At 36.1% G+C, this 23,311-nt stretch overlaps 3 protein-coding genes and 1 non-coding gene across 4 annotated transcripts; 2 read left to right on the forward strand and 2 right to left on the reverse strand.

Moving 5' to 3' along the window:
• Window positions 1-5,117: 5,117 nt before the first annotated feature.
• Window positions 5,118-5,220, reverse strand: LOC115708520 (U6 spliceosomal RNA). The gene has a single exon (XR_009685861.1). It is a non-coding gene; the product is annotated as a U6 spliceosomal RNA (small nuclear RNA).
• Window positions 5,221-6,119: 899 nt separating this feature from the next.
• LOC115705175 (F-box/LRR-repeat protein At4g29420-like) lies at window positions 6,120-7,482 on the reverse strand. The gene has a single exon (XM_030632425.2). It carries the CDS (start codon window positions 7,480-7,482, stop codon window positions 6,655-6,657), a length of 828 nt encoding a protein of 275 aa, XP_030488285.1. The 3' UTR covers window positions 6,120-6,654.
• An 884-nt stretch (window positions 7,483-8,366) lies between these two features.
• LOC115705173 (uncharacterized) lies at window positions 8,367-13,572 on the forward strand. Its single transcript, XM_030632421.2, has 6 exons — window positions 8,367-8,619; window positions 10,598-10,987; window positions 11,059-11,145; window positions 11,218-11,795; window positions 11,902-11,950; window positions 12,843-13,572. The coding sequence occupies exons 2-6, from the start codon at window positions 10,598-10,600 to the stop codon at window positions 13,377-13,379; spliced, it is 1,641 nt and encodes a 546-aa protein (XP_030488281.2). The 5' UTR covers window positions 8,367-8,619; the 3' UTR covers window positions 13,380-13,572.
• Window positions 13,573-20,345: 6,773 nt separating this feature from the next.
• Window positions 20,346-21,365, forward strand: LOC133038997 (uncharacterized). Its single transcript, XM_061117769.1, has 2 exons — window positions 20,346-20,608; window positions 20,693-21,365. The coding sequence occupies exons 1-2, from the start codon at window positions 20,346-20,348 to the stop codon at window positions 21,363-21,365; spliced, it is 936 nt and encodes a 311-aa protein (XP_060973752.1).
• The last annotated feature ends 1,946 nt before the right edge of the window (window positions 21,366-23,311 follow it).

Consider the following 23,311-nt stretch of genomic DNA (forward strand, 5'->3'; position numbering starts at 1 on the left):
ATTTTGAGGATTATTATTTACAAGTCGAATGTCTTAAGAGCACAATTTAGTGATGTAAAAAAATTAGAGTGTAAAAATACTAATTTTTCTTAAAAAAAAAAAAAGTTTTTAAAATAGTGGTTAGTCCATATATATAAATAAATAAACAAATATCATTTAAGGTTATGTAAAAATATCTGAATTAAATGAGATTAAATTTATCATTATGTATGATTTCAATTTTCAAATAAAATTTATGTTTTAATTTAAATGTAGTTCGATTGACTAGGATTGTTTTTGATCAATAGAGGACTGCTCAACAACAAAAGGGTGAAGCGTTGTTGTTGGTGAATAACAACAATGGCTGCGAGCAGTGGCAGAAACTAACGACAAATACGATCAAGATTAATGTCAATTGAGCTATCTTTAAAAGTAAGAGTAAATACGGCTTTGGTTGTGTTATTCGTGACCATGATAGTTGTTTGATAGAAGCTATGCCTGGCAGCAGAAGTGGATGTGTTCAACCAGAGCTTGCTGAAATTTTTGGGGTCAAAGAAGCGCTAAGTTGGATAGAGACAAGACTTGTCGGAGGTGGTGGTTGAATCAGATGCTTTACAAGTGGTTCAAGCTATCATAGCTCGGTTCCCATGTCATCTCAGTTTGGATTTTTTGTTTAAGATTATTGAGAATCATGGGGTTCCATCTCAAAACCAATTGGCTATGAGTGGAGTAGCTCATGTTCTTTATATATGGCTCAATACTTTTACATTTAATCCATGTGGGACAATGTTCTCCTATATCCCCCCTCAAGATGGTGGCTATTTTTGCTCACCAATCTTGAATCACCTTATCACAGGCCCTGCTACTTGCTCGCTTATTTTTGTTCGGATCTCAGACGTCTTTGCACCATCTAGATCTCGTGCGGCTGGCTAACCATCTGGATAAGTATGGATTGAAAGCCAGCTAGGGATTGGCTCTGATACCATATTGAGAATCATGGGGTTCCATCTCAAAACCAATTGGCTATGAGTGGAGTAGCCCATGTTCTTTATATATGGCTCAATACTTTTACATTTAATCCATGTGAGACAATGTTCTCCAATAAAGATTGTTGATTATTACTCTCTTCTCTAAATCATGTTTCAATTTATTTTGTTAAACTATCTGTAAAAAGGGTCGTTCATTGTGTTGTTAGAAGGTCTTGTTTTATGTCAGATTGTACTTTTAATGAACTTACTGCTCCTACTTCCTTAATGGACATTGTAATGGTTGAACGTTATTAAATAAAAAATTTCATTGTTAAAAAAAAAATTAAATTTGTAATTTGTAAATATATTTAATATTCTGAAGATTTTTATACCTTTGTTTAATTGTTTCTCTCGTTTTTTTTTAAAATTTTTTTTTTTTCTTTAAATAAAGGGACTAGTGCACTCGTGTAGATGATGGGAGGAGAAGAGTAAAGGTTCTAACTTGTAAAGTTTCATCGGGCAAATAGCAAGGTAACCGACATTGTGTTACAAATGAGAGCCTATTCTGTAGTAACACTACAATTTTTGACACTAATCACTTACATTTTCACAAATGAGAGGCAAATTAATCGTACATTAACACGCAAAACATATTTTCTTAAAGCTATTATTATATATTTTTTTTTCACTGAATTCCATAGATTAAATATCTAGAAACAATCAATTATGAGAAAGTTCTGAGTCCCAAATTAATTGTACTCATAAACAAAAGTAATGAATGAAAACATGTGTAAGTGAGAGAGAGTAAGCTACAGATACTCAAGTTGATCATGACCTTCATCCTTACATATAAATATTCTTTACTTAAAACAATAAACTCAATGATTTACAAAGATGCATATGGAATGGAATACCAATTCGCAAAGATGCATTTTCCAAGAATACATAGTCATATCAGCAAACACAGGGCCTAACATTACGACTTTGACACATTGCCAGTAAGTAGAACTCAACTCATACACAATGAGAATACACTTTCTTTCCTACTAACTTGATCTCTTTCACTCTCTCATCCACTAATTTATGGAGTTGCTCTTCTTGATTTGGATGACTTTCGTCAATAGTTTGAATTGTGCAAGCTGCCTCACTAGATTGTGACCTAATCATGGTAAATGACATCTCCTGGTGTTACATTTGTTGTAAAAAGTTGGTAGACAAGCTGTCAGAGAAAACATAAACATAATACGATTTTGTCCCGTGATGTACTTTCACGGAATGTATTCCGTGATGTACGGCAGCCATTAGATGGGGAAGTTATTTGATCTGAGAGCTGGAGTTGATCTAAGGGTAATTGGGGTTAAAAAATGATAACGTACCATGAGACTCATCTAATGTACCCTGAGACCCATCTAATGTACAGCGGAATACATTCCGTGAAAGTACATCACAGGACAAAATCGTGTCCCTAATAAATTATGGGGGCCCAAATGACAACGAAAAAAAGATTAGTGGTGAAAAAAGAAAAAGAAGAACATTTGTAGGCCCAAATGGCACTATTACAAACCACGTGAAATTGCATGCCACTCATGTCCACATATAGACTTTTTAATTATTTAGCATAATACACTTTTGAACTATTAAAAAGAATTGTGATGCTGCAAACCTGCAATGCAGTTTCCATGTCTGAGGGAGAACAGTCACCAGAAAATGTTCTCATATATGCTCCAATCTTGTAACCAACTTCAGCTCTCTAACCAGCAATCATATCCAGAAGCATTGATGGTCTATAACCACATACACCAATTTCTCCAGCAGTGGTAGGTCCCATTGAGCAAGAAACGTAATTGCTTTCAGGGATTTCAGACAGATCACCGTACGAGAACCCTGTAAACATAACCTGTTGAATCAAAATATGGATAAGAAATATAGGCTGCACATCAAATCATGTCTTAAATCATTTAAACAATCCAGGAAAAAATATAATGTAAAGAAATATTATTGCTTTTAAAAAGGGAGTTGAACTCAGATTACAATAATGAGTATTATGCATTGTCGTATGGAAATTGAGTAAAGGGAAGGTACCATTAAAGATAATATGACAAAGCAATAATTATATATAGAAATCCTTCTAGCACCATGTAATAAATTGCAATAAGGCAAAAGAAAAATATATAATGGAGTTTAAGATAAAAGGAAAGAAAATTTGGAGCACACTTCATCAGTCTAGCAGCTAAAACTCATCAAGGGTATCTAACCCAATCCAGCAAGAATAAACCAAATGGAAGGCAATAAATAAAATAAAGAAATACTTAAGAAATCATACAATACAATTACAAGGAAGTACACAAGTACCTGGTCATCAAGAGAATCTTTACATTTGTAGCAAACACGCATGCCATTTGATAGAATTAATTCTGTGGCTCCAATGTTTGGATAGTCACATTGCTGCACTATATCTCTGAAAAATAAAAGTATATGAACAGGCTAAGAATTTAAAGAAGTATGGCACAATGTAGCCTGAATCCTCATAATTAATAGACACATTGGATGACAATGATTTTCACACAACAGCATTACAACAATTAACTTAATACTGAGAAAAGTAATACTAGTCAGATAAAGGGAACAATGAAATGAAGAGTTTTCTAGAGTGAAATGAGACCGGGGTGTGTAACCAACTGTGCTATAATAATTCAATTTTGTTTATCAATGATGCAAAAGCTAAAACCAAATTAGCTCACACAAACACTTCTCGTTCTGAAAATCCATATTTGTACCCTAGCGACCGGTTACACCCGATGTCATTGACAATGAAAGAGCACACATTATGTACATTGATATGCATATATATAAATATTAATTTGATGTTAAAGGAGGAGGAAATCTTGAAGTTAATCAAGAATACCTAAATCAGCATTGATTTCAAGGCTTCGATGGTCCCTCCTTTTTTGCAAGATGATATCATTATATAAGCCTTTAACGGATCAAGCAGCTGAGCATGAGAAATGAGGTGGATCCTTTCTCAAAATCTCTGGTTCAGAGCATGGAGAAACACGGATTCTGCAAGTAAATCTCTATAGTCCCTCACTGTCTTCAGCTCACCCACTTGAAACTTATAGCCAATGATTACTGCAGACTGCAATATGCATAACAATTAAAACACACAAGATCCATATGGCATAGTTATAGATATACACAGGAATGCTACAATAGAAAAGTTATAGAGCAAGCAAACAAATATAGATATTCATGTTGTACTAAGTTACTAACCCCAGGAGCTTCGGATTCAACAAAGCATGAAAAGCGTGGCTTTTTATGAGATGGAATGGAACAGAAAATGTAGGTAGAACTGGGGATTCAGGTGCTGAAACTTTATGTCCAAAATGAGTCTTTATAAACTCAACTACACTCTTGAGAAAGAGAAAGAAAGGGAAAGAGACACAAATCATTAAATTATTTCAAATCTAAAAAAATTCTTAAAATATCATTTCCAAGCTAGTGTCAATAGCATCTAACCTGTGCCTAGCTTACCTTCGTAAACATTAATAACTATATTGCTTGAGAGTTTCGAATAACCTAAATAAATAATAACGTTGTTTGAATATGAAAATGAAATGTTAACCGAGTAATATTGAAAATTCTCATAGTGAATTATTGTGAATCAAATCCTAACGCAATTCTAACACCAAAGATTAACCGAAAAACACAGAAGTAGCCAATGCAAATTTCATTTGTTTCAAATTCATCAAAATCCAAACCTAAGCAGCAAATGAACTAAGTTTAAGGAATGAGCTCAACGAAAATGAATCAAAGACAAAGAAATTGATGCTGACATATATATTATATACACCACTACCATATCAAAAAAGAAAAGTAAGAGAGTAGATAGAGAGAGATGATATACCCGACTTTGACAGCGAGAGCAGCTCTCATTCTGGGCTTAGAATTAGAACGAACATAATAGGAGAGGTCATTATTAAGTTTGCCATAGTGAACTCCATAAGGTTGCTCTCCAAGAATTTGGGCCATATCAACGCTCACAAGCTTCAACCACCAGAAGCCGTGTTTCTTCACCAATTGGGAGCTCTAAGGTGGAAGCAAATCCATGTTTGTGGACTTAGTTTCTGGGAAGAGTGTTTGGGTGAAAAATCATAAGGAAAAGAGTCGAAAAAAAATTTGGACCATTTCTCGATTTGTGCGTGTCATCCTTGCGCAGGGGCCATGCTAATCTTCTCTGTATCGTTCCAATTTTATCGGATGTCCCCGAGGGGACGAGCTTGGATGTTGAAGTTGGCGTATATAAACATTTGTGATAACTATGATGTGAGCAATGTGGGACTGGGACACTAGCAAAATTCATAGTGGGCCGAACCTTTGCAAGAACATTGTTGTGACTTGCAACTCAACGCCAATAGCTTGGGCTCTGGCCCGCTTCTTCATTATCGGCCCGACTCCTAACCTAAAGAAATTCTTTTTCTTCCCAGCAAAAAAAAAAAAACACACACACACACAAATCATTTTTACCATTTGAATTTTTTTATTTACAAAAATACATTTTTAGTAAAAATAATAAATCATTTTTTTTTTTTTTGGGCAAATAATAAATCATTTTTAGTTGTTTTATAGTTGCATAATATTTGTCAATCAATTATGTGCACGGCTACATCACGGTAAAATAAAACAAATTATACCTAAAAGACCAAATTACTATTAAATGTTATATTTCAGAGGATACATTGAAAATAAATGTTTGGTTGGATGAAATAAAATGGAAAGAAAACAATCTCCATTCTATTCTTTTGTTTAGTTGGATATTAAAGTGTTGAAATATTATCCCAATGGAATGACCTTTTCACTATTTTAGTAGACTGACAATTCCATTTTAAAATAGAAGGGAAAGACTATTCCAATGCATGATTAGAAAAAGATTAATTATTTTTTTATCATTTTTTTATGCTTTTTAAATTTTATTCAATTCCATTCCTGTTCTCATTTTCATTCAGATATTTTCGTTCCTCCCAATCAAATGCCACCTAAATCTTTTAATCCATGAATGTATAGACCTAACCACAAGTATTGGAAGATTGGAAGACATGATTCATGAGCATAAACTATTTCAAGTGTTAACTAGATTGAAGAATTTAAGAACTATATAACGACCAAATCTGTAGATAGGCAAGAGAAAATATTTTAGACACCAATTCAAAGTGATATCGACACGTATACAATTTCAAGCTGCAAAAGGGTAGCAAATTGCCAAATACATGATGCAACAGCAACACATGTTGACAAAGACAGAGATGCAATTATTTACAAAAATTACATTTTGAGGATACAAGGACATAAATGATTACAATGTTATTAAGAGGTTTATATCCAGAAGAACCTTGCTTCAAACAAATAGCTCGAGGATTGTCTGACCTATGCAATACTCCAGTTTTTCCAAGGCATACTTAGTTATTACTTACCATTCAACTCTTGTTCTGTTTGGTGGTAACTTCAACTTAGCAAATCTTTCATTCTAAGCTGACTTTCCAAGATATAAACTTTTCATTCATTCTAATTGTTTCTGCTGTCCCAGTAAAGCAGAGCAAAGTTCAGCTCAATCCTTATTATTGTTATTATCTTAATATTGTGATCATTATTATTATTATTATTACTATTACTATTTTCCTTCTTCAGAGTAAGCACAGCCATGTTTGACAAGTTAAATAAAATCAGAGACCCAACAGTCCTTTTCTCCTTCTTTCCAGAATCCCCATCTCCATCTAAGTCTAGGCAAATCTGTTCTAATCCTGGATGCAAATTTGCTTGCTATACGAGACGCAACTTCACCATGAATAAGCACACCCATATTTGACAAACTGGGGCATCTATTCAACATAGAAGATATGAAGGAAATGGTGGCATTCATTTCATCAATAAACAAATAAGTAGTAATCTCTTTCAAGCCATTCATTTCCACCCTACCCTCCAAACCTCCAGAGCTAAATGATACCTCCATTTCTGACCAGGCTCGAGGATCCAATGTGAGAGAACTGAGATTAGGAAAAGAATCATACAGTGTTCCGAAGCTTAACTTTGGAGTAACATCTTGATTGTGTTTTGGTATATCAAGTAACAGAATTTTGATGGTTCTACTTGATCCAAACTTGCCCATGAGACTGAAAAGATTCCAAGACTCTAGCTGAAGACTGTATAAACAATTGAATTCTTTCACTTTTAAATGATCTGCGTTCTCAATGATTAGATGGAGATCAGACAACGATGGGGTTTCAAGGACAAGAGATCTAGGTCTAATACACTCCAGTTTGAGTTCAACAAGGCTGGGAGCCAATATTGTTATAGATAGTGGAGCATTTGAGATTGTCCAGTAACATAATTTCAGGTTCTTGAGATCAACTTTTGGTTCTTTAAGTCCTCCAACCCCAACCAAATTAAGAACTTGTAAACCCGGAAAACATTCATTAACTTTACTCAGGTCTTCATCATCTAGTCTTAGAAATTCAAGGGTCAAACTTGTGAGATTGGGCATACAATTCAACCCATCAACTGACAACCATGTGTTTTTCAGTTCTAGTTTGAGAAGATTAGGGCCTGAAACAAAATAAAACAGATGTCTCAATCTTATGTTTGAGTTCTAAGAAACTCGATACCAAACACCACGTACTTTCTAATACAAGTTTTCAAAACAAAGAAACTAAATTGGAACCAAACAGAACTTTATTCCTAAATTTCGTAGCTTGGCCATGAAAACTTGCTAGAACCTAATGAAGTTTCTGCAAAGGAAAGGCTTAAAGGAACTCACAGAACAAAGAAATCAGAGTCAAAGCCTCGGACCTTCGCCAGCTAGATTGACTTCAAAAATCCGTTATGGAAATCGATTTCAGACGTCCGCTAATCTCCGGAAGCCAATCGCTGATGAAGCTTGGTTCAGTCAGGTAAAGATCGTCATCGTCGTCTTCAACCTCGTCGTACGATCTTCTGCCGAGGGACTTCTCCACGGCGATGGAGACGGACTCGAGTTTACTGAGTCTACGAACCAGGTCCTTGAAGGCAATCTTGAAGGTCATGACCTGGGGAGATGTGGCATCGCGGGACCGAGACTTGAGGTAGCTAGACAAGGTACAGAGGTGGTTGAGGGATCGTACCTCATACGACATCTCGTTTAGAGTCTTCGAGACGAGTCGGCAGCGAACCAGGTCTGCAGAATCGTTGAGTCGACTCAGGATATCGGTGACCAGAGAGGGTGGGAGGTCCTCCATTGGAGGGGTAATTTTAGATTCAATTCAACAAACGTTAATGTTAGTTTTAAGAAGGAAATTTTTAGGGGCGACACAAGTTTTAGAGTATTAGTAACGACAATGTCGTCACTAATAAATGCGTATATAAACTATCGTCTTCATCATTTTCTCTTTCACACGAAATAACACAGACAATGACACAAACTCTCTGGACCTCTCCGCCTCCGACCGGTTGTCTCCGCCTCCCACAGCTCAAAAACGCCACTTTTCTCCTCTATTTCTTCACTCACAACCCTGAAATCACCATCCTCAACCCCTAAAATATTATTTCCTCACATTTTGAAACTAAAAGGAAAAACCCTAATTAGTTTTCTCTCATCTCTCTCGGAGCCGCCGAACTCCGATCTCTCTCTAGGTTCAACCTCAAGGTATGCATACATATTTGTGTGTATTTTTTTTTTTTTTAATTTCTTTTGAAAATTTGTTTGTATTTTAATATTTATATATATATGTATGTTTTTATATTTGTTTGAACTGTGTTCAATCCAAGTGTACATTGTTGAACCTAGAAAGATAGAACCTCAGGCGTATGCAACCCAAAATTAAATCTATGTGTGTCATTATTCTTTTGCTGTAGACATGGCTTCAGGTAGTCTTGGCTTCTAAAGCCTAAGCAATTGAATCAGTTATGGTTGGTAGATATCATATGATAAAACCAGTGTTAGTACTGCTTCAAAATTACTCAGAAAAAAAAAAAAAAATCAAAGAAACGAACAAAATTTGTTTAAAGCAACAAGTCTGAAGTGATACTCCTTGCACATTTTACTGTTGAATAAAATTTGTTCAAAACTGTGAATAAAATTTACTGTTGAATAGTGTTGAAATATTTGAACTAATCGCCACTAACTGCAGACCTTCATTTGTTAATTAGAATAATTCATTTGATATCTACACACTGATTGCTGTGATTATATGTCAATTATTACTTTATGTTGTTTTCGTCTATAGTTTGATCATATGAAATATTATGTGATGTCCTTTATTGATTATTTTGTTTGAGAAGGAGCTAAGCTGCATTCCACTGTCGACTATTTTGTTTCAGATGAAGTCTTAAAAAAAAGCTATGAAAATGTATCTAATTAATGATGATATAAAAACTTAAACAAACACTACTTAGTGAGGTTCACATTGCATTAGTATTGGTAGTTAATACAATACTTTGATATTGACTTGTACTAATAATTTGTGTAAAATTGTCAATTTTTTACAATAAACTCGACCCGAATCCCGACTATGGCCTAGACTCGACTCCGGACTAGACCTCAGACTCGGAACATGCTTTGGACCCAAACCTGGACCTGGATTCAGATCCAGACATCGAACTCGGAACATGCCCCAGATGCCGAACTCTAATCTGAACCCCAAACTTGAATCTCGGACTCGAACCCGAGTCCCAAACCCGAACCCGAGGTCTAGGGTCTCGGTTCTAGTCCGGTTTGCAGTTCGGGTCTAGGTCCGGGTTAGGATCAAGGTCCGGGTCCAGTGTTCGGGTCTGGGGTGCAGGTCCAGGTTGGGGATCTAGGTTTGGGTCCGTGTCTGGTCCGAGTCCGGATCGGAGGTCTGGGTTTGGTGTTCGTGTTCGGTTCCAAGGTTCGGGTGTTGGTCTGGCTTCGGGTCTGGGGCCGGGTTCGGTATTCAGGGTTGGGGTCGGGGTTCTGGTCCGGGGTCAGTGTTCCAGTCTGGGCTCCGGACCTGTGTCTGGGTACGAGTCCGGGTCTGGTTCCATATTGTTAGGGTATGGGTCCGATGTCCGGGATTGGGGTTGACCCTAGACCCTTTGTAAGCATTATAAATATACAATTTAATACGGGTCATTTGTTATATATTAAATAATACGACTCACATTGTATTAAAATTTATGATTGTAATAATTAAAACAATACAATATTTTATTTAAACATAATATTATTTGTTATTTAATACAATACAACTCGTATATGGTTTACCAATCAAGCCCTGAACTAAAATAGTTAGATTTTGATAAGATAAGTCGAGTGATGTTTTGGCAACATTGTGAAAAAAACAACTGTTAACAAAGTGGTGGGATGAATTGGAGGTAGTGAGACCGAGAGTCTAGAGAGAGTGGGAATCTCTTATAAAAATATAACCAAAACCAGAAACAATTAATTTTACTTAGTTTTATAATTTTTATTAATTATGATAACTAAGTATTAGTAATTGTATAGCTATGTTTTATTAAGGAAACTTATTATTAATTGGATAAGTAAAATAATATTTTACAAAACATTACAAAATAGTTTTAGGACATTGTAATGGAGTGTAATTTATTAAATATGTATTAGAGTACACAAACAAATTTAATAATTATCGTTTATTTTTTTTTAGATGACGATTGATAAAACTTGGATATCATTGAGAAATCGTTGTGATCTTGCTTACTGGAAAGGTGTCCGAGTTTTTATTGCATTTGCGTCTAAACATAAAGATTGTGATGGGAGAATTCTATGTCCTTGTGTTGAATGTTTAAATACGAGACGACATTCTTTAGATATTGTGAAAGCACATATTTTTTACAAGGGTTTTCTAAAGAGTTATCAAAAGTGGATTTTCCATGGGGAACCGGAAGTACCAATTGCCGATGAGTCAACCGATGAGAATGACATAATTGAGATGATTGATGTCGTTGATAATTTCCAAAAGAACAAAGACAACCAAAAAAAGATAAAGTACCCTGCAACAGGGACAATATCAATGGCAGAGAAACCTTTTGAAAATGTAAGTTAACATTGTCAATTTGATTAAATTATGTTAAATTACTAACTTTGTAATGTGTTTATCTTTATTAGGACAATTTTGGCCGCATTGAAACATGGAAGCCAGTTCATACAAAGAAACGGAGAAAGTCTTCTGTCAACGAGATTACTCAACAAGATGTAAGTTTATCTAATTTTATTCATATTCAAACAATTGTAAATTCGTTTGTTTCTAACAAATTCTGAAAACAGAAGCGGTTAAAGACAACTGATGAAGCTCGATCTGGTACTGCTGCTTCTGCACCAGTCAATGAAATTTCGGTACTTCCTGAGGTGCTCGGGGAGAGGCACAACCACGATGAAGGAGTAGACCCTGCTCAGGCACAGGTGCCTACTCAACAAACGCCTTCGGAGAAAAGACTGTTGCGAATGATTTATAAACTGCAAAGACAAGTTCGACACATAAGTCAAAAGCTGGCACCTGAGGACCGTCTACCATCCGATGATGAGATGGATGACATAGCTCCAATGCATTCAACTGGGCCTTCTAAACCTCACATGTCTAGAAATGGACTTTGTTCATCTTCTCAGCCTATGGCTTCTCATTATCAGCAGTCAATGCCACTTCCATTGCAGCAGAGTCCTCTTCCCTTCATGTTTGGGCAACCGTCACAACAAACATCAACGCAGCAGCCTCATATCGATTTGCTTGGATCTTCGCCATCTCCTCAGCAGATGTCACCATTTGCTTGGTCGATGACACCGGTGCAGATGATGCAGATGATGATGCAAATGTTTTCTCCCACTTCGATCTCTCTCTCAACTCAAAGGTATACATATTTCTGTATTTTTAATACATATGTATATGTATTTATATGTATAGTGTATACATTATATTAATTTGTTTTTTTTGTTTGTATAATGTATAAATCTCAGCAATTCTCTTCCTCTTTCGGCAGCTCCTCCCTCCCTCTCAGCAGCAGGGGTAAGTTTTCTTTTAGTAAATTCATTAGGGTATTAGATATTGCACTGCTTGTTTTTTCCTTCAAAAAAAAAACGTTTGTTTATTTCTAATGTTTATGTTACATTTTTTTTTTTTTGAAGAAAAGTATTTGTATTAGATTGATTTATGCTTATATATGTGTATGCATAATTTTTGTGTATTTTATGTTAAAAGTTAGTATTTAAAGTGAATAGATAAGTTATTAATGAAGAGTTTATTTCAAAAAAATGAATAGATAAGTTTAGATTTTTTTTAGAATGTCAACAAATTTTTGAGTATGTGTTTGGAAACAAAGGTATAGTTATTAGGTAGGGTAGTTATTATGGTAGTGCACATGAAAGTAATTACATTCTATTTTAAAATACATTGTGTGTTTGGATGTTAAATAGTGATTGTATATGAATTTTTGTGTTTGGCAAATGAGTTATTAATTATATGTTTTTGTGAGATAAATTTCATATGTGCATATGGCTATATGTATGTATAAAAGTAAGTTTTTAAATTTCATAAGTAACATGAGTAGGTAACTTAATAAAACGAGTGTCTTCGTGTTTGTATTTATTTATTTACTGTTTTTGTGTGTTTGGAGATGTTCTTAATTTTTGATGTATTTGAAACTATTCTGGAACTATTGTTTTGAGTGTCATTTGTAGAATTTTGGGTAGGTTAGGATTTAGCCCATTGTGGTGTCAAAATTCAGGTAGAATTAGGATGGACAAAATTACAAATTAATTATGAATACTTAATACTTAGAATTAGAATAATTAATATTAATATTATAATTAATTTTCTAGTGTGTTTGTAAATTATAAATATGTGAATTAGGGTACTCAAACAAACTCAATATTTATTGTTCATTGAAATTTGTGTGTAGATGACAACCGATAACATTCGGAAGCCATTGAAAGATCATTGTGATCCCGCTTATCGGAAAGGTGTTCACAACCGAGAAGTGGGCAACAAATTAAAGGGTCAATCCTCAACTCAGTGCACCCAGCCTGATCAAACACAGACGCCTACCCAACAAACACCTTCAGAAAAAAGAATGGAGCGAATGGCTTCTAAAATGCAAAGACAAGGCGGCATAGCTCCAACACATTCAACTGGGTTGTCTCAACCTCACATGTCTAAAGATGGATTTGGTTCATCTTCTCAGCCTACTACTTCTCAGTATCAACAGTCGATGTCGCTACCATCGCAGCAGATTCCTTTTCCCTTCATGTTTGGCCAGCCGTCACAAAATCCATCGTCGCAACAGCCTCATATTGGTTTGCCTGGATCATCATCATCTCCTCAGCAGATGTTGCCGTTTGCTTGTCCGATAACACCAATGTCGCAGATGCAACAAATGCAAATGATGATGCAAATGCAGCAGATGATGCAGATGCAACATACACCACAGAAGCAGTAAACGCATCAGATGTCGAGACTCAAGGGATAATGATGTGGATGAGGAGTTTATAGATTTGGAATTTCAGTATTAGTATTTACTCAAGTATGAATTTATCATTTAAGTAGGAATTTTATAATTTGTTGTAGTTTGAATGTTATATTATGATTTTTTTTGGTCTAATTAATATAAAACAATTTAATATTTAATTTAATATTTGATATATATATTTTTTTGAATAGAAAGATGCAATTTTGTTAACTCAAATCATTCAAAAGAATTCAAAAAATCATCACGTAAACGTTGAAATCGTAGAGTCTGAATAGGTACAATCATTAATTAACCACGATATTTTAGCTAAATGATGAGTAAAACGATTAGCAGATCGTTTGACAAAAATCAAAAAGATATTATTCAAACTAAAAAGAATCTGACTGTACTCTGAAATGCAGAACCCAAAAATAGAAGCTATATCTAACGAACTTTGGATAGCTTGGATTGGGACCAAACTGTTAGACTCCACCACCACATCATGCGGTCTTATTTCTTTCAACCACCTCAACACTTTTTTAACCCCAATAGCTTTAGCAGGAACAGGACCAGTCACCCCCATCCGGCTGTCTGAGCCATACTAAGTTGACCATAAGAGTTTCGCGTCACCTAACCATACCCATACTTATTCTGATTGCTAAAGATAGCTGCATCGACATTGATTTTAATTATATTACCAACCGGTACAATCCAGTGCTCGTGCCCTTCACTGTCTTGTAAAGAAAATAAAGAGGAACCAAAATTTTTATCTTAAGCACAACTCCATTGATCAAAACTACCCTTAGCCAACAAAATCACAGTCTTATTCTTACCATTCCATACCTTGTCATTGCACACAGACGATAACGCCCAACAAAGCATAATAACTCTATGTTTCATCCCAAAATCCCAACACTGAAATCTATCATGAAGCCATCCCCTAAAAAAGTTATCACCAATCTCTATCACTGAAATACCCGTCATCTGCTAGCAAGCAAAAGAAAACGAACACCCCACAAGATAATGAGAAATAGACTCTCCAACTCGTAACCACCTTGGACACGACAACAAGGGAAAGAGGAACATGTTTCACGCCTAATTGGATACGGGTAGGAAGACAATTGGAAGCAGGCCTCCAAACCAAATCCTTGACTTTAGGTGGCACTCTCAAATCCCACAACTCTTTCCAAAAGATCGAGTTACCAACTCCAACTAACTCACCTTTAAGCTTTTGAAGAAGCTGATACGCACTCTTGATCGAATATACACCAGAACTCTCACCATTCCACTTCCAAATACCGTCAAACATTGAGGGGAACAAAGGAATGCTCAAAATAAGCTTTACGTCCGTCTTTAAAAAAATGTCTTTAAGAACCACTTCATCCCAAGACGCTTCTCCAATCTTCATAAGACTAGAGACCTTTTGATTTGCCAAACTAGGGTAATCTGAAACCACAAATGAGTTCTCTTTATTCAGAAGCTAATGGTCCCTAAGGATATCAATACTCATTCCAGATCCAACAACCATACACCTCTCTTTTCGAATAAGAGATTGAGCTTCATGGATTCTTTTCCATATAAAACTTGGATTTCTTCACAACTCCGCCCCCAAGTAGGACCCACAAGGATAATAATGAGCTTTGAACACATGGCTAACTAAAGAATCTTGACAAGAATGAAGACGCCAACCCTGTTTCTCAAGCAACGCAATATTAAAATCATGAAGCTTTTGAAACCCAAGTCCCCCATTAACCTTTGGGAACACCTCCAGTCCCAACTCATCTAGTGAATGCCACTGTCATTTCTACCCGAATTCTTCTACCAAAAATAGTACATTAATTTTTCCGTCTCGTCACACACCTTTTTAGGTAAAAGAAAAACGCTCATAACATAGTTGGGGAGAGATTGCACCACCGTTTTTAACAAAATCTCTTTACTAACTCTAGATAAAAACTTACCGTCCCACTCGTCAATCGGCTTCCTCACATTTTCCTTAAGAAGCCCAACACAACTGACTTGTTGCGGTTCATAGTATTTGGGAGTCCAAGATACGAACAATTCTCACCAGCTTCCACCATACCTAAGATAGAGCACACACGGGCCTTCACACTAACATCAATATTCTTGCTAAAGAAAACAAGACTTGGACAGATGTACCTTCTAACCCAAAGCTAGTTCAAAATTATGAAGCAACGATATCACCCTATTAGCCTCATCCTGCAGCGCTTGACAATACAAATAATTGTCATCTACAAAGAACATTTGGGAGATAACAGGTGCACCCAAGTAACTTTACAATCTTTAAGCCAACCCCTTCGTACATAGTCATTAATAAGAGCAGAAAATCCATCCACGCATAAGATAAATAAGTAAGGAGACAAAAGATTCCCTTGGCGGATACCCCGAGTTGGAGTAATCGGCCCCAAAGAGAAACCACCAGATTCGACCCAATATTTAACAGATGAGACCAATGCCATAATCTACTCCACCCACCGACCATCAAAACCCATTCTCAAGATCATAGCCTCCCAAAAAGGTCATTCAACCTTATTATAAGCTTTGCTCATATCAAGCTTCAACGCCATCTGACCTATCTTTCCCAATACTTTTTTCTTTTCAAATAATACATTATTTCAAAAGATACTATAATATTGTCAGAGATTAGTCTCCCATGAATAAAAGCACTTTGAGAATCCAAAATTGCACTGTCGAGCAGACACTTCAAACGATTAGCTAAGACTTTCGATATCACTTTGTAAACCACATTACATAAAGTAATAGGTTGCAAATTAACCATAGATTCAACACATTTCATTTTTTTTTATGCTTAGTTATATTGCTTAATAGATTTTTTTTTTCTATTTTTTTTTTTAAGAAAAACTATTTAATTAATTTTTTAAAAATTATTTATATGATTTTTTTTAATAAATATCACCCCTAGAAAACACAAACATATTATAGATGATTATTTGTTGGTGTAGTTTTTTTTCTCTAATTTTGTGCAATAAGGAGAATTTATTACTTCATGACTCATACTAAATATGATACAAAATAAAAATATAATACCAAATAAAATATTTTGTTTAAAAAAGATCACTTTTTATATTATTTACATTAATAATAAATAATAACTAATTATATATAATTATACATATTATCAACAACTAATTTATTATTTTAAAACAAATTAAGAAGAATAGAATGAAAAGTAAAAATTATACACCAAAATGGCATAAATTCAAAAACCCTTTAGTTTTTTTTAGAAGAACATTAAGTTTATTAAACTAAAAAAACATGGGTGAGAATTAGAGAGAGAATTCCCTCTCCTTAAAACACCAGACACCTGGTTTCTCTCTCGCTCAGTTAGTGCTGGCGCCATGGCAAAGACGAGATCTAGGAATTTGGGGAAGAAGGTATATGTGTCGAAGCCAACCAAACCTGCTAAGAAGCGTGGTCCATCGTCCTCGGAAGATGGAAAGAAAACCAAATCAATGGAAGCCGTATTAGGTATAGAGCCAATTGTATTCACTGATGATGAAGAAGAGGAGCAACATACAGAGCTTAATGACGAGAATTTCAACAATCTGTCTCCCAGATCTTCGCTTCGTGAATTGCAACGTCAGGATGAAGTTCGAACGGATTTTGCACATTTCTTGGAGGCAAACATGCAATATAACAGTGACCTTAGTCAAGGTAAGAACTCTGTTCTCCCTGTCTTACGTTCTAGATCTGTTGTTCGAAGCTTGAATTCCTCTTTCCAGAATGCTGAAAAACCAAATGTGAAGATAACATTAGATGATATTGAGGAGGAGGTCTCTTATTGGAAATGAGCAATTGTATGTTATGTATTAGGAGCTAATCCTCCATTAGAAGTGCTTGAAGGTTTTGCTAGGAGAATTTGGAAGGAAAAAGTGGATAGGGTAGGGCTAATTTCGTATGGAATTTTCATCATAAGATTCTCATCTGTTGAAGAAAGGGATGCTGTCTTGAATGGAGGCTATACTTTCTTTAATAAACGACCGGTCATTATGAAAGCATGGAACCCCGATACTAATTTTCGAAAGGAAGACATAAGGAGGGTGCCTATATGGGTTAAGTTAGAGCAATTGGAACTAAAGTACTGGGGTCAGAACACTCTTTTTAAGCTGGTTGGGCAGATAGGAGAACCAATCCTGGTAGATGAAATAACCAAGCAGAGGCAAAAATTAACCTTTCCACGAGTACTTGTTGAAGTGCTTATGAATCAAGAGTTGCCTGGATTTATAGAGTTTGAAGACAAATATGGAGGAATGGCAAAAGTGGGAATCAAATACGAGTGGAAACCTACAGTTTGTAACAATTGTAGGGGCCTGGGACATAAGACTATAGACTGTAGAAAGACACAAGGCACACGGAAACAACAGCAATGGGTTGCCAAGGAACGAAAGGAGCCTGCACAGGTGGAAAAACCAGCAACAACTGATGGATTTCAGCTGGTTAGTAAAGGTGGGAAACTAAAAGGGAAGGACAAGAATGTTGCTACTAGTATTGAGAATTCTTTCACTGTGCTGCAAGAAGAAAATTTCATGGAGGAATTCCCAAATTTACATGATGCAAACCGAGAAAAGAAAGGGGGAGGGGGAGAACCTCCTCTTTTGAATGGATAGAATTTTATCTTGGAATGTCCGAGGGGCCAATAACCAACAAAAACAGAGTTTAATCAAGCAATTGATTCATACTCAAAATGTTGGTCTTGTGGGGCTCCTTGAGACAAGAGTCAAGGCCTCCAAGCTTGGAGCCTTGTACTCCTATGTGTTTTCGGGATGGTGTTTTACTAGCAATATAGCATGGCATAAAGGTGGAAGAATGGTAGTGGCTTGGAATCCAAATTCCTTCTCCATCAACATAATCAAATGTACAAGCCAATTAATCCATCTACAAGTATCTACTATTGATGGTAAGAGTTTTCTTGTTACTTTTGTTTATGGTTTTAATGATGAAGAGGGTAGAAGGATATTGTGGCAGGATTTAAAAGCAATTACTTCTCATCTACCTTGGGTAGTAATGGGGGATTTCAATGAAATTTTAGAAAAAGAAGAAAGAGTTGGCTCTAAAGTTAAGGAGCATAATCTCACTTTGTTTAGAGATTGTGTTTCTTTTTGCCAATTGGAAGATATAAAAAGCAGTGGGAAGTTTTTCACATGGTGCAATAATCAGCAAGGAGAAGCTAGAATTTATGCTAAACTGGATCGAGTATTGACCAATGAGAGTTGGCAGGATCTTTTCTCAGGTGCTGAAGCAATTTTTATGAGTGAAGGAGTATTTGATCATGCGCCGGCCATTGTCACATTTCATACACTGCTACATAATGGGAAAAAACCTTTTAGGTATTTTAAAATGTGGCAATCTCACTCTGAGTTTGACAGCAAAGTGAAGGCAGTTTGGGAGGCTAATTACCAGGGGACTGCTATGTATCAGCTCATGACTAAACTTAAAGCTTTGAAACTGGTCTTCAAACAGATTAATCAAGCAGGGTACACAGATTTGCAAGCAGCAGTCATAAGAACAAAGTTATTACTGGAGGAACACCAACACAAACTCATGTTAGACCCGATGAATGTGATACTGCATGTAGAGGAGAAAACTGCCAGGAATGAGTTCTCCAAAGCACATAACGATTATCAATCTTTCCTAATGCAAAAAGCTAAGGCGACTTGGACTAGAGATGGAGATGATAACACACCCATTTTTCATGCTAGCATTAAATCAAGGAGAGTCCAAAATAGAATACTTTCTATTGTGGATTCTCAGGGAAACCGAATAGAAGATATAGATAGCATCACACAAGAGTTCCTCAGATACTTTCAACAACTCCTTGGCACCAAAATGATCAACATGAAGAAAACCATTTCTAATGTACTTAGAAATGGTCCACGGGTAACAAGTCAACACAGGGAGATATTATTACAAGAAATAACTGATGCTGAGATCAAACAAGCCATTTTGACATTCCAGGAGCTAAAGCACCCGGGCCAGATGGATATTCTAGTTACTTCTTTTAGGATAACTGGAATTTAGTTGGAGAGGATGTTTGCAAGGCTGTTAAATCCTTTCTCCACACTGGAAAGCTCTTAAAGGAAATCAATTGCACAACCCTTACACTTATACCAAAAGTCAAATGCTCGAACACACCAGGAGATTTTAGGCCGATTGCATGCTGCAATGTGGTCTATAAAGCTGCTACGAAGATCATTTGCTCGAGACTAAAACATATACTTCCTGATATTGTGGCTCAGAATCAAGGGGGTTTTGTAAAAGGGAGATTCATAGCGCACAACATCATGATCTATCAAGACCTGGTTAGGCACTATGAAAGGAAATCCAAGAAGGCTAATTGCATGATCAAGCTTGATTTCCAAAAAGCTTATGATACTATCGAATGGGATTTTCTTGAAGAGGTTCTTAAGAATTTGCTCTTCCTTGATCAATTTATCACTCTTGTGATGAATTGTGTTAGAACGCCAAAATTTTCTCTTTTTTTCAATGGATCTCTTCATGGATTCTTTGAATCAAAGAGAGGATTACGTCAAGGAGACCCATTATCACCCCTTCTCTTTGTCATTGGTGTGGAGTATCTAACAAGAATTCTAAAGAAAGTTGGCAACAAGGAGGGATTTGCCTATCATGAAAGAAATTAACCATTTGAGCTTTGCGGATGACGTACTTCTTTTTTGCATAGGAGATTATAGAAGCATTGTTCTTATGCTGCAAGGATTGAAGCTTTTCTCATCTACCTCTGGGTTGCAACCAAACAAAGCCAAGTCTGCCATATTCTGCAGCAATATGGAAGATTATGAAGTCATCCGAGTGCTATAAGTGTCAGGTTTCTCAAGGCAAAACACTCCTTTCAGGTACCTTGGTGTCCCCATTTGTGCTAAAAAAATTTCAAAGCAAGAATGTGTGGTTCTAATTGAAAAAATGACAGCTAGAATCCGAAGTTGGAGCACTAGAAACTTGTCTTTTGCTGGTAGAATTGTGCTCATTAATTCTGTACTGTCAGCTATATATGCCTATTGGTGCCAAATATTCAAACTACCCAAACAAGTGATACATGAAGTAGAATCCATATGTAGGGCTTTCCTTTGGAAAGGCCAACACATGATGCAAGGTGGTGGCTCTGTAGCATGGGATAGAATCTGCCAAGCCAAATCAGAAGGAGGATCGGGTTTGAGGAAAATAGAGTAATGGAATATAGCAGCCCTGTTTCAGTATGTGTGGGCTTTGGCAAATAAAGAAGATAATCTTTGGGTAAAATGGATACATAGTGTGTATCTCAAAGATAGAGATTGGTGGGGATACCAAGCTCCAAGCCATGGGAGCTGGTATTGGAAACAGGTAGTGGCAGCCAAGGACAAGCTCAAGCAATTCACTGCAGTGCAGCAGTTCACACAGAGTAAGTTCCAAATCTCAGCATGGTATAGCTTTCTATGTCCAATTCAAAACAAGGTACATTGGTGTGATGAAGTTTGGGGAAGGTTCAACATCCCCAAGCATAGCTTTATCTTATGGCTAGCTGTGCAGAAAAGACTCAAAAAAAGGGATTGGCTCACAAAATTTCAGAACATAGCTGATACAAAATGTCCGATCTGTATGCAGCAGGAAGAAACATCTGAACATTTATTTTTCAGGTGCCCATTAGCCCAATATTGTGTGGAGAAAATCAAGGATTGGCTGTCTTGGAGAACACAAGCAAATGACCTCCACAAGCTTCTCAAATGGATACACAAAAGCAAAATCAGTAAGATAAAGAAAAGAGTTTTGGCAGCAGCTATTGCACATTTAGTCTACTCCATTTGGTTTGTAAGAAATGACATTGTGTGGAACAAACACATAGAAAACAAAGATATCATTGTACAAAGAATTAAGAATAGTATTAAGCATAGAGTAGAGCTAGTTTGGCCTAAAAAGAGTGGTCAAAAAGATAGAGAATGTTTTTAAATTGGAAAAAAAAATGTGAAATTGTTTTTGTTGAGGTCTTTACATGTAAAGGTGCTCTTTCATTGTATTTGTATTGAATAGTTTGTGGATCAATAATAATCTTGATGATTTATAAAAAAAAAAAAAAAACACACCAGACACATGGCTAGAAACTGATCTAGCTCTCTTTGCTAGTCCATTTGCAAAAATATTCGAACAATGCTTAATAAAGAAAAACTACAATCCGAATCTTTGTTAACTAAATCTAAAACCAACAAAGATAAGTTCAAAAAACCCTAATCAAGGGGACATTTCTTTTGGTCCAACGCCTGAAGCACTTCTTGACAATCTGAGAGAATATGGATTTTACTCCAAGAGTTTTGAATAGCCCACTCAAGATCACAGTGGATTGCACGAGTCTCCACCTCCATTGCCGATTCTGCTATGACTTGTTGAGTACTGTAAGCCCAAGAATTGTTTGACAAATTAATCATCACCACCGCTAGTCCAGCAGTGCCATCAAACCAGGACACATCAGTAAGGATAACAAAGTCAACCTTATCCCTGTACATTCCCTGCTCTTCAACAAAACTCAACCCTTCACATTTGTTTTGATCTTCTCCAAAGGAAGAGAAGTCCGAATAAGAGGTTAAAATCTTTCCAACAGCAGCTTCTGCCTTTGCTGGTGTGCCTTGGAACTTGAAAATATTTCTTTGTTGACATGCCTCTTGAAATAAACATCCCGCATAAATTAAAAACTTATGTCTATTGATACCTATCATCAAGGAAAGGAAAGTTTCCACAAAACGAATCTCTGAGGGCTCGTTTGATACGCCGTATAAGGGTTGTATTGTATTAAATAATAAATAACACTATGTTTGGATAAAGCAATGTATTGTATTAATTATTCCGACCAAATTTTTTAATACAATGTATGTTGTATTATTTAATACATAATAAATGGTCTGTATTAGCTTGTATTACAATATTTACAAAGAATTTGGGGTCAACATCAATCTCCGACCCAAACCCGAACCCGAGACCCGAACCTAAATCCGGACCCGGACCCAGACCTGGACCCTAATCGGGTCCCGGACCCGAACCCGAACCCGAACCCAGACCCGAGACTCAGATCCAAACCCGATACCAGACCCAGACCCGGCACCCGGACTCGTAGTTGGTGTTGGGATCGAGTGTATTGAAAATGTATATTATAACTTTACACAATCAATTAATACAAGTCAATACCAAACATTGTATTGTATTAAATAATACTAATACAATACAATACAACACAATACAACACAATCTAACACAATACAATACAATACGGCGTACCGAACAAGCCTTGAGTTTCTCGGGATGTGCTCAACCAAACACGGAAACACTCCAATAAACCATACTGTCTTCACAAAGACATAGTCACGAAAAAGATGAAGATAGTTTTCTTCATGGTTTGCACAAAAAATACATTCTTTATGTAAAATTATTGGGAGTCTAGAGTTAGTAGGAAGAGTCTCATTCAAAACTCTCCACAACATTACTGCAATTCTTGGATGAATTTCAGGACTCCATATCTATTTCCTAATCTCTTTTTTAGGGCCCAACTGTTGCTCTTGGTCAATTTGGTGAGCATATATGACAAAGAATACCCTATTCTTCCTATCTTTTGAAATAAGTTGATTAGTATGGGGAAGAGGAATTCTAGAAATAGAAATAATTCTTCTCCCAAGAGACTCCCCCAAAAATTTATAAATACCATCGATTCAGCTCCTCCCATTTCCACCTACCAAAATGGTCAAAGAAATGTCAGTCAACATAATGCCTAGCATTGAGGATTGAAAGCCGCTCTATATTACTCCTAGCTCAGCCAAAGAATCCAGGCAATCTTCGAAGGATCAACAACAGTCCCAGAACCCACCAAAAAATAAGCATTATCTCATAGACACCTTACAAAAAATAAAAGT

The sequence above is a fragment of the Cannabis sativa genome, chromosome 1, assembly GCF_029168945.1.
Source record: "Cannabis sativa cultivar Pink pepper isolate KNU-18-1 chromosome 1, ASM2916894v1, whole genome shotgun sequence".
In the NCBI taxonomy this organism is placed as follows: Eukaryota; Viridiplantae; Streptophyta; class Magnoliopsida; order Rosales; family Cannabaceae; genus Cannabis; species Cannabis sativa.

What these genes read in the sequence shown, in the direction of transcription:
- LOC133038997 (XM_061117769.1), top strand. Translation starts at nt 20,346, where the DNA reads ATGACAGCTAGAATCCGAAGTTGGAGCACTAGAAACTTGTCTTTTGCT. An exon ending in TCGGGTTTGAGGAAAATAGA is followed by an intron (nt 20,609 to 20,692) that starts GTAATGGAATAT and finishes ATGGATACATAG; the next exon opens with TGTGTATCTCAAAGATAGAG.
- LOC115705173 (XM_030632421.2), top strand. Translation starts at nt 10,598, where the DNA reads ATGACGATTGATAAAACTTGGATATCATTGAGAAATCGTTGTGATCTT. An exon ending in CAGAGAAACCTTTTGAAAAT is followed by an intron (nt 10,988 to 11,058) that starts GTAAGTTAACAT and finishes TATCTTTATTAG; the next exon opens with GACAATTTTGGCCGCATTGA. An exon ending in CCTCCCTCTCAGCAGCAGGG is followed by an intron (nt 11,951 to 12,842) that starts GTAAGTTTTCTT and finishes ATTTGTGTGTAG; the next exon opens with ATGACAACCGATAACATTCG.
- LOC115705175 (XM_030632425.2), bottom strand. Translation starts at nt 7,482, where the DNA reads ATGCCCAATCTCACAAGTTTGACCCTTGAATTTCTAAGACTAGATGAT.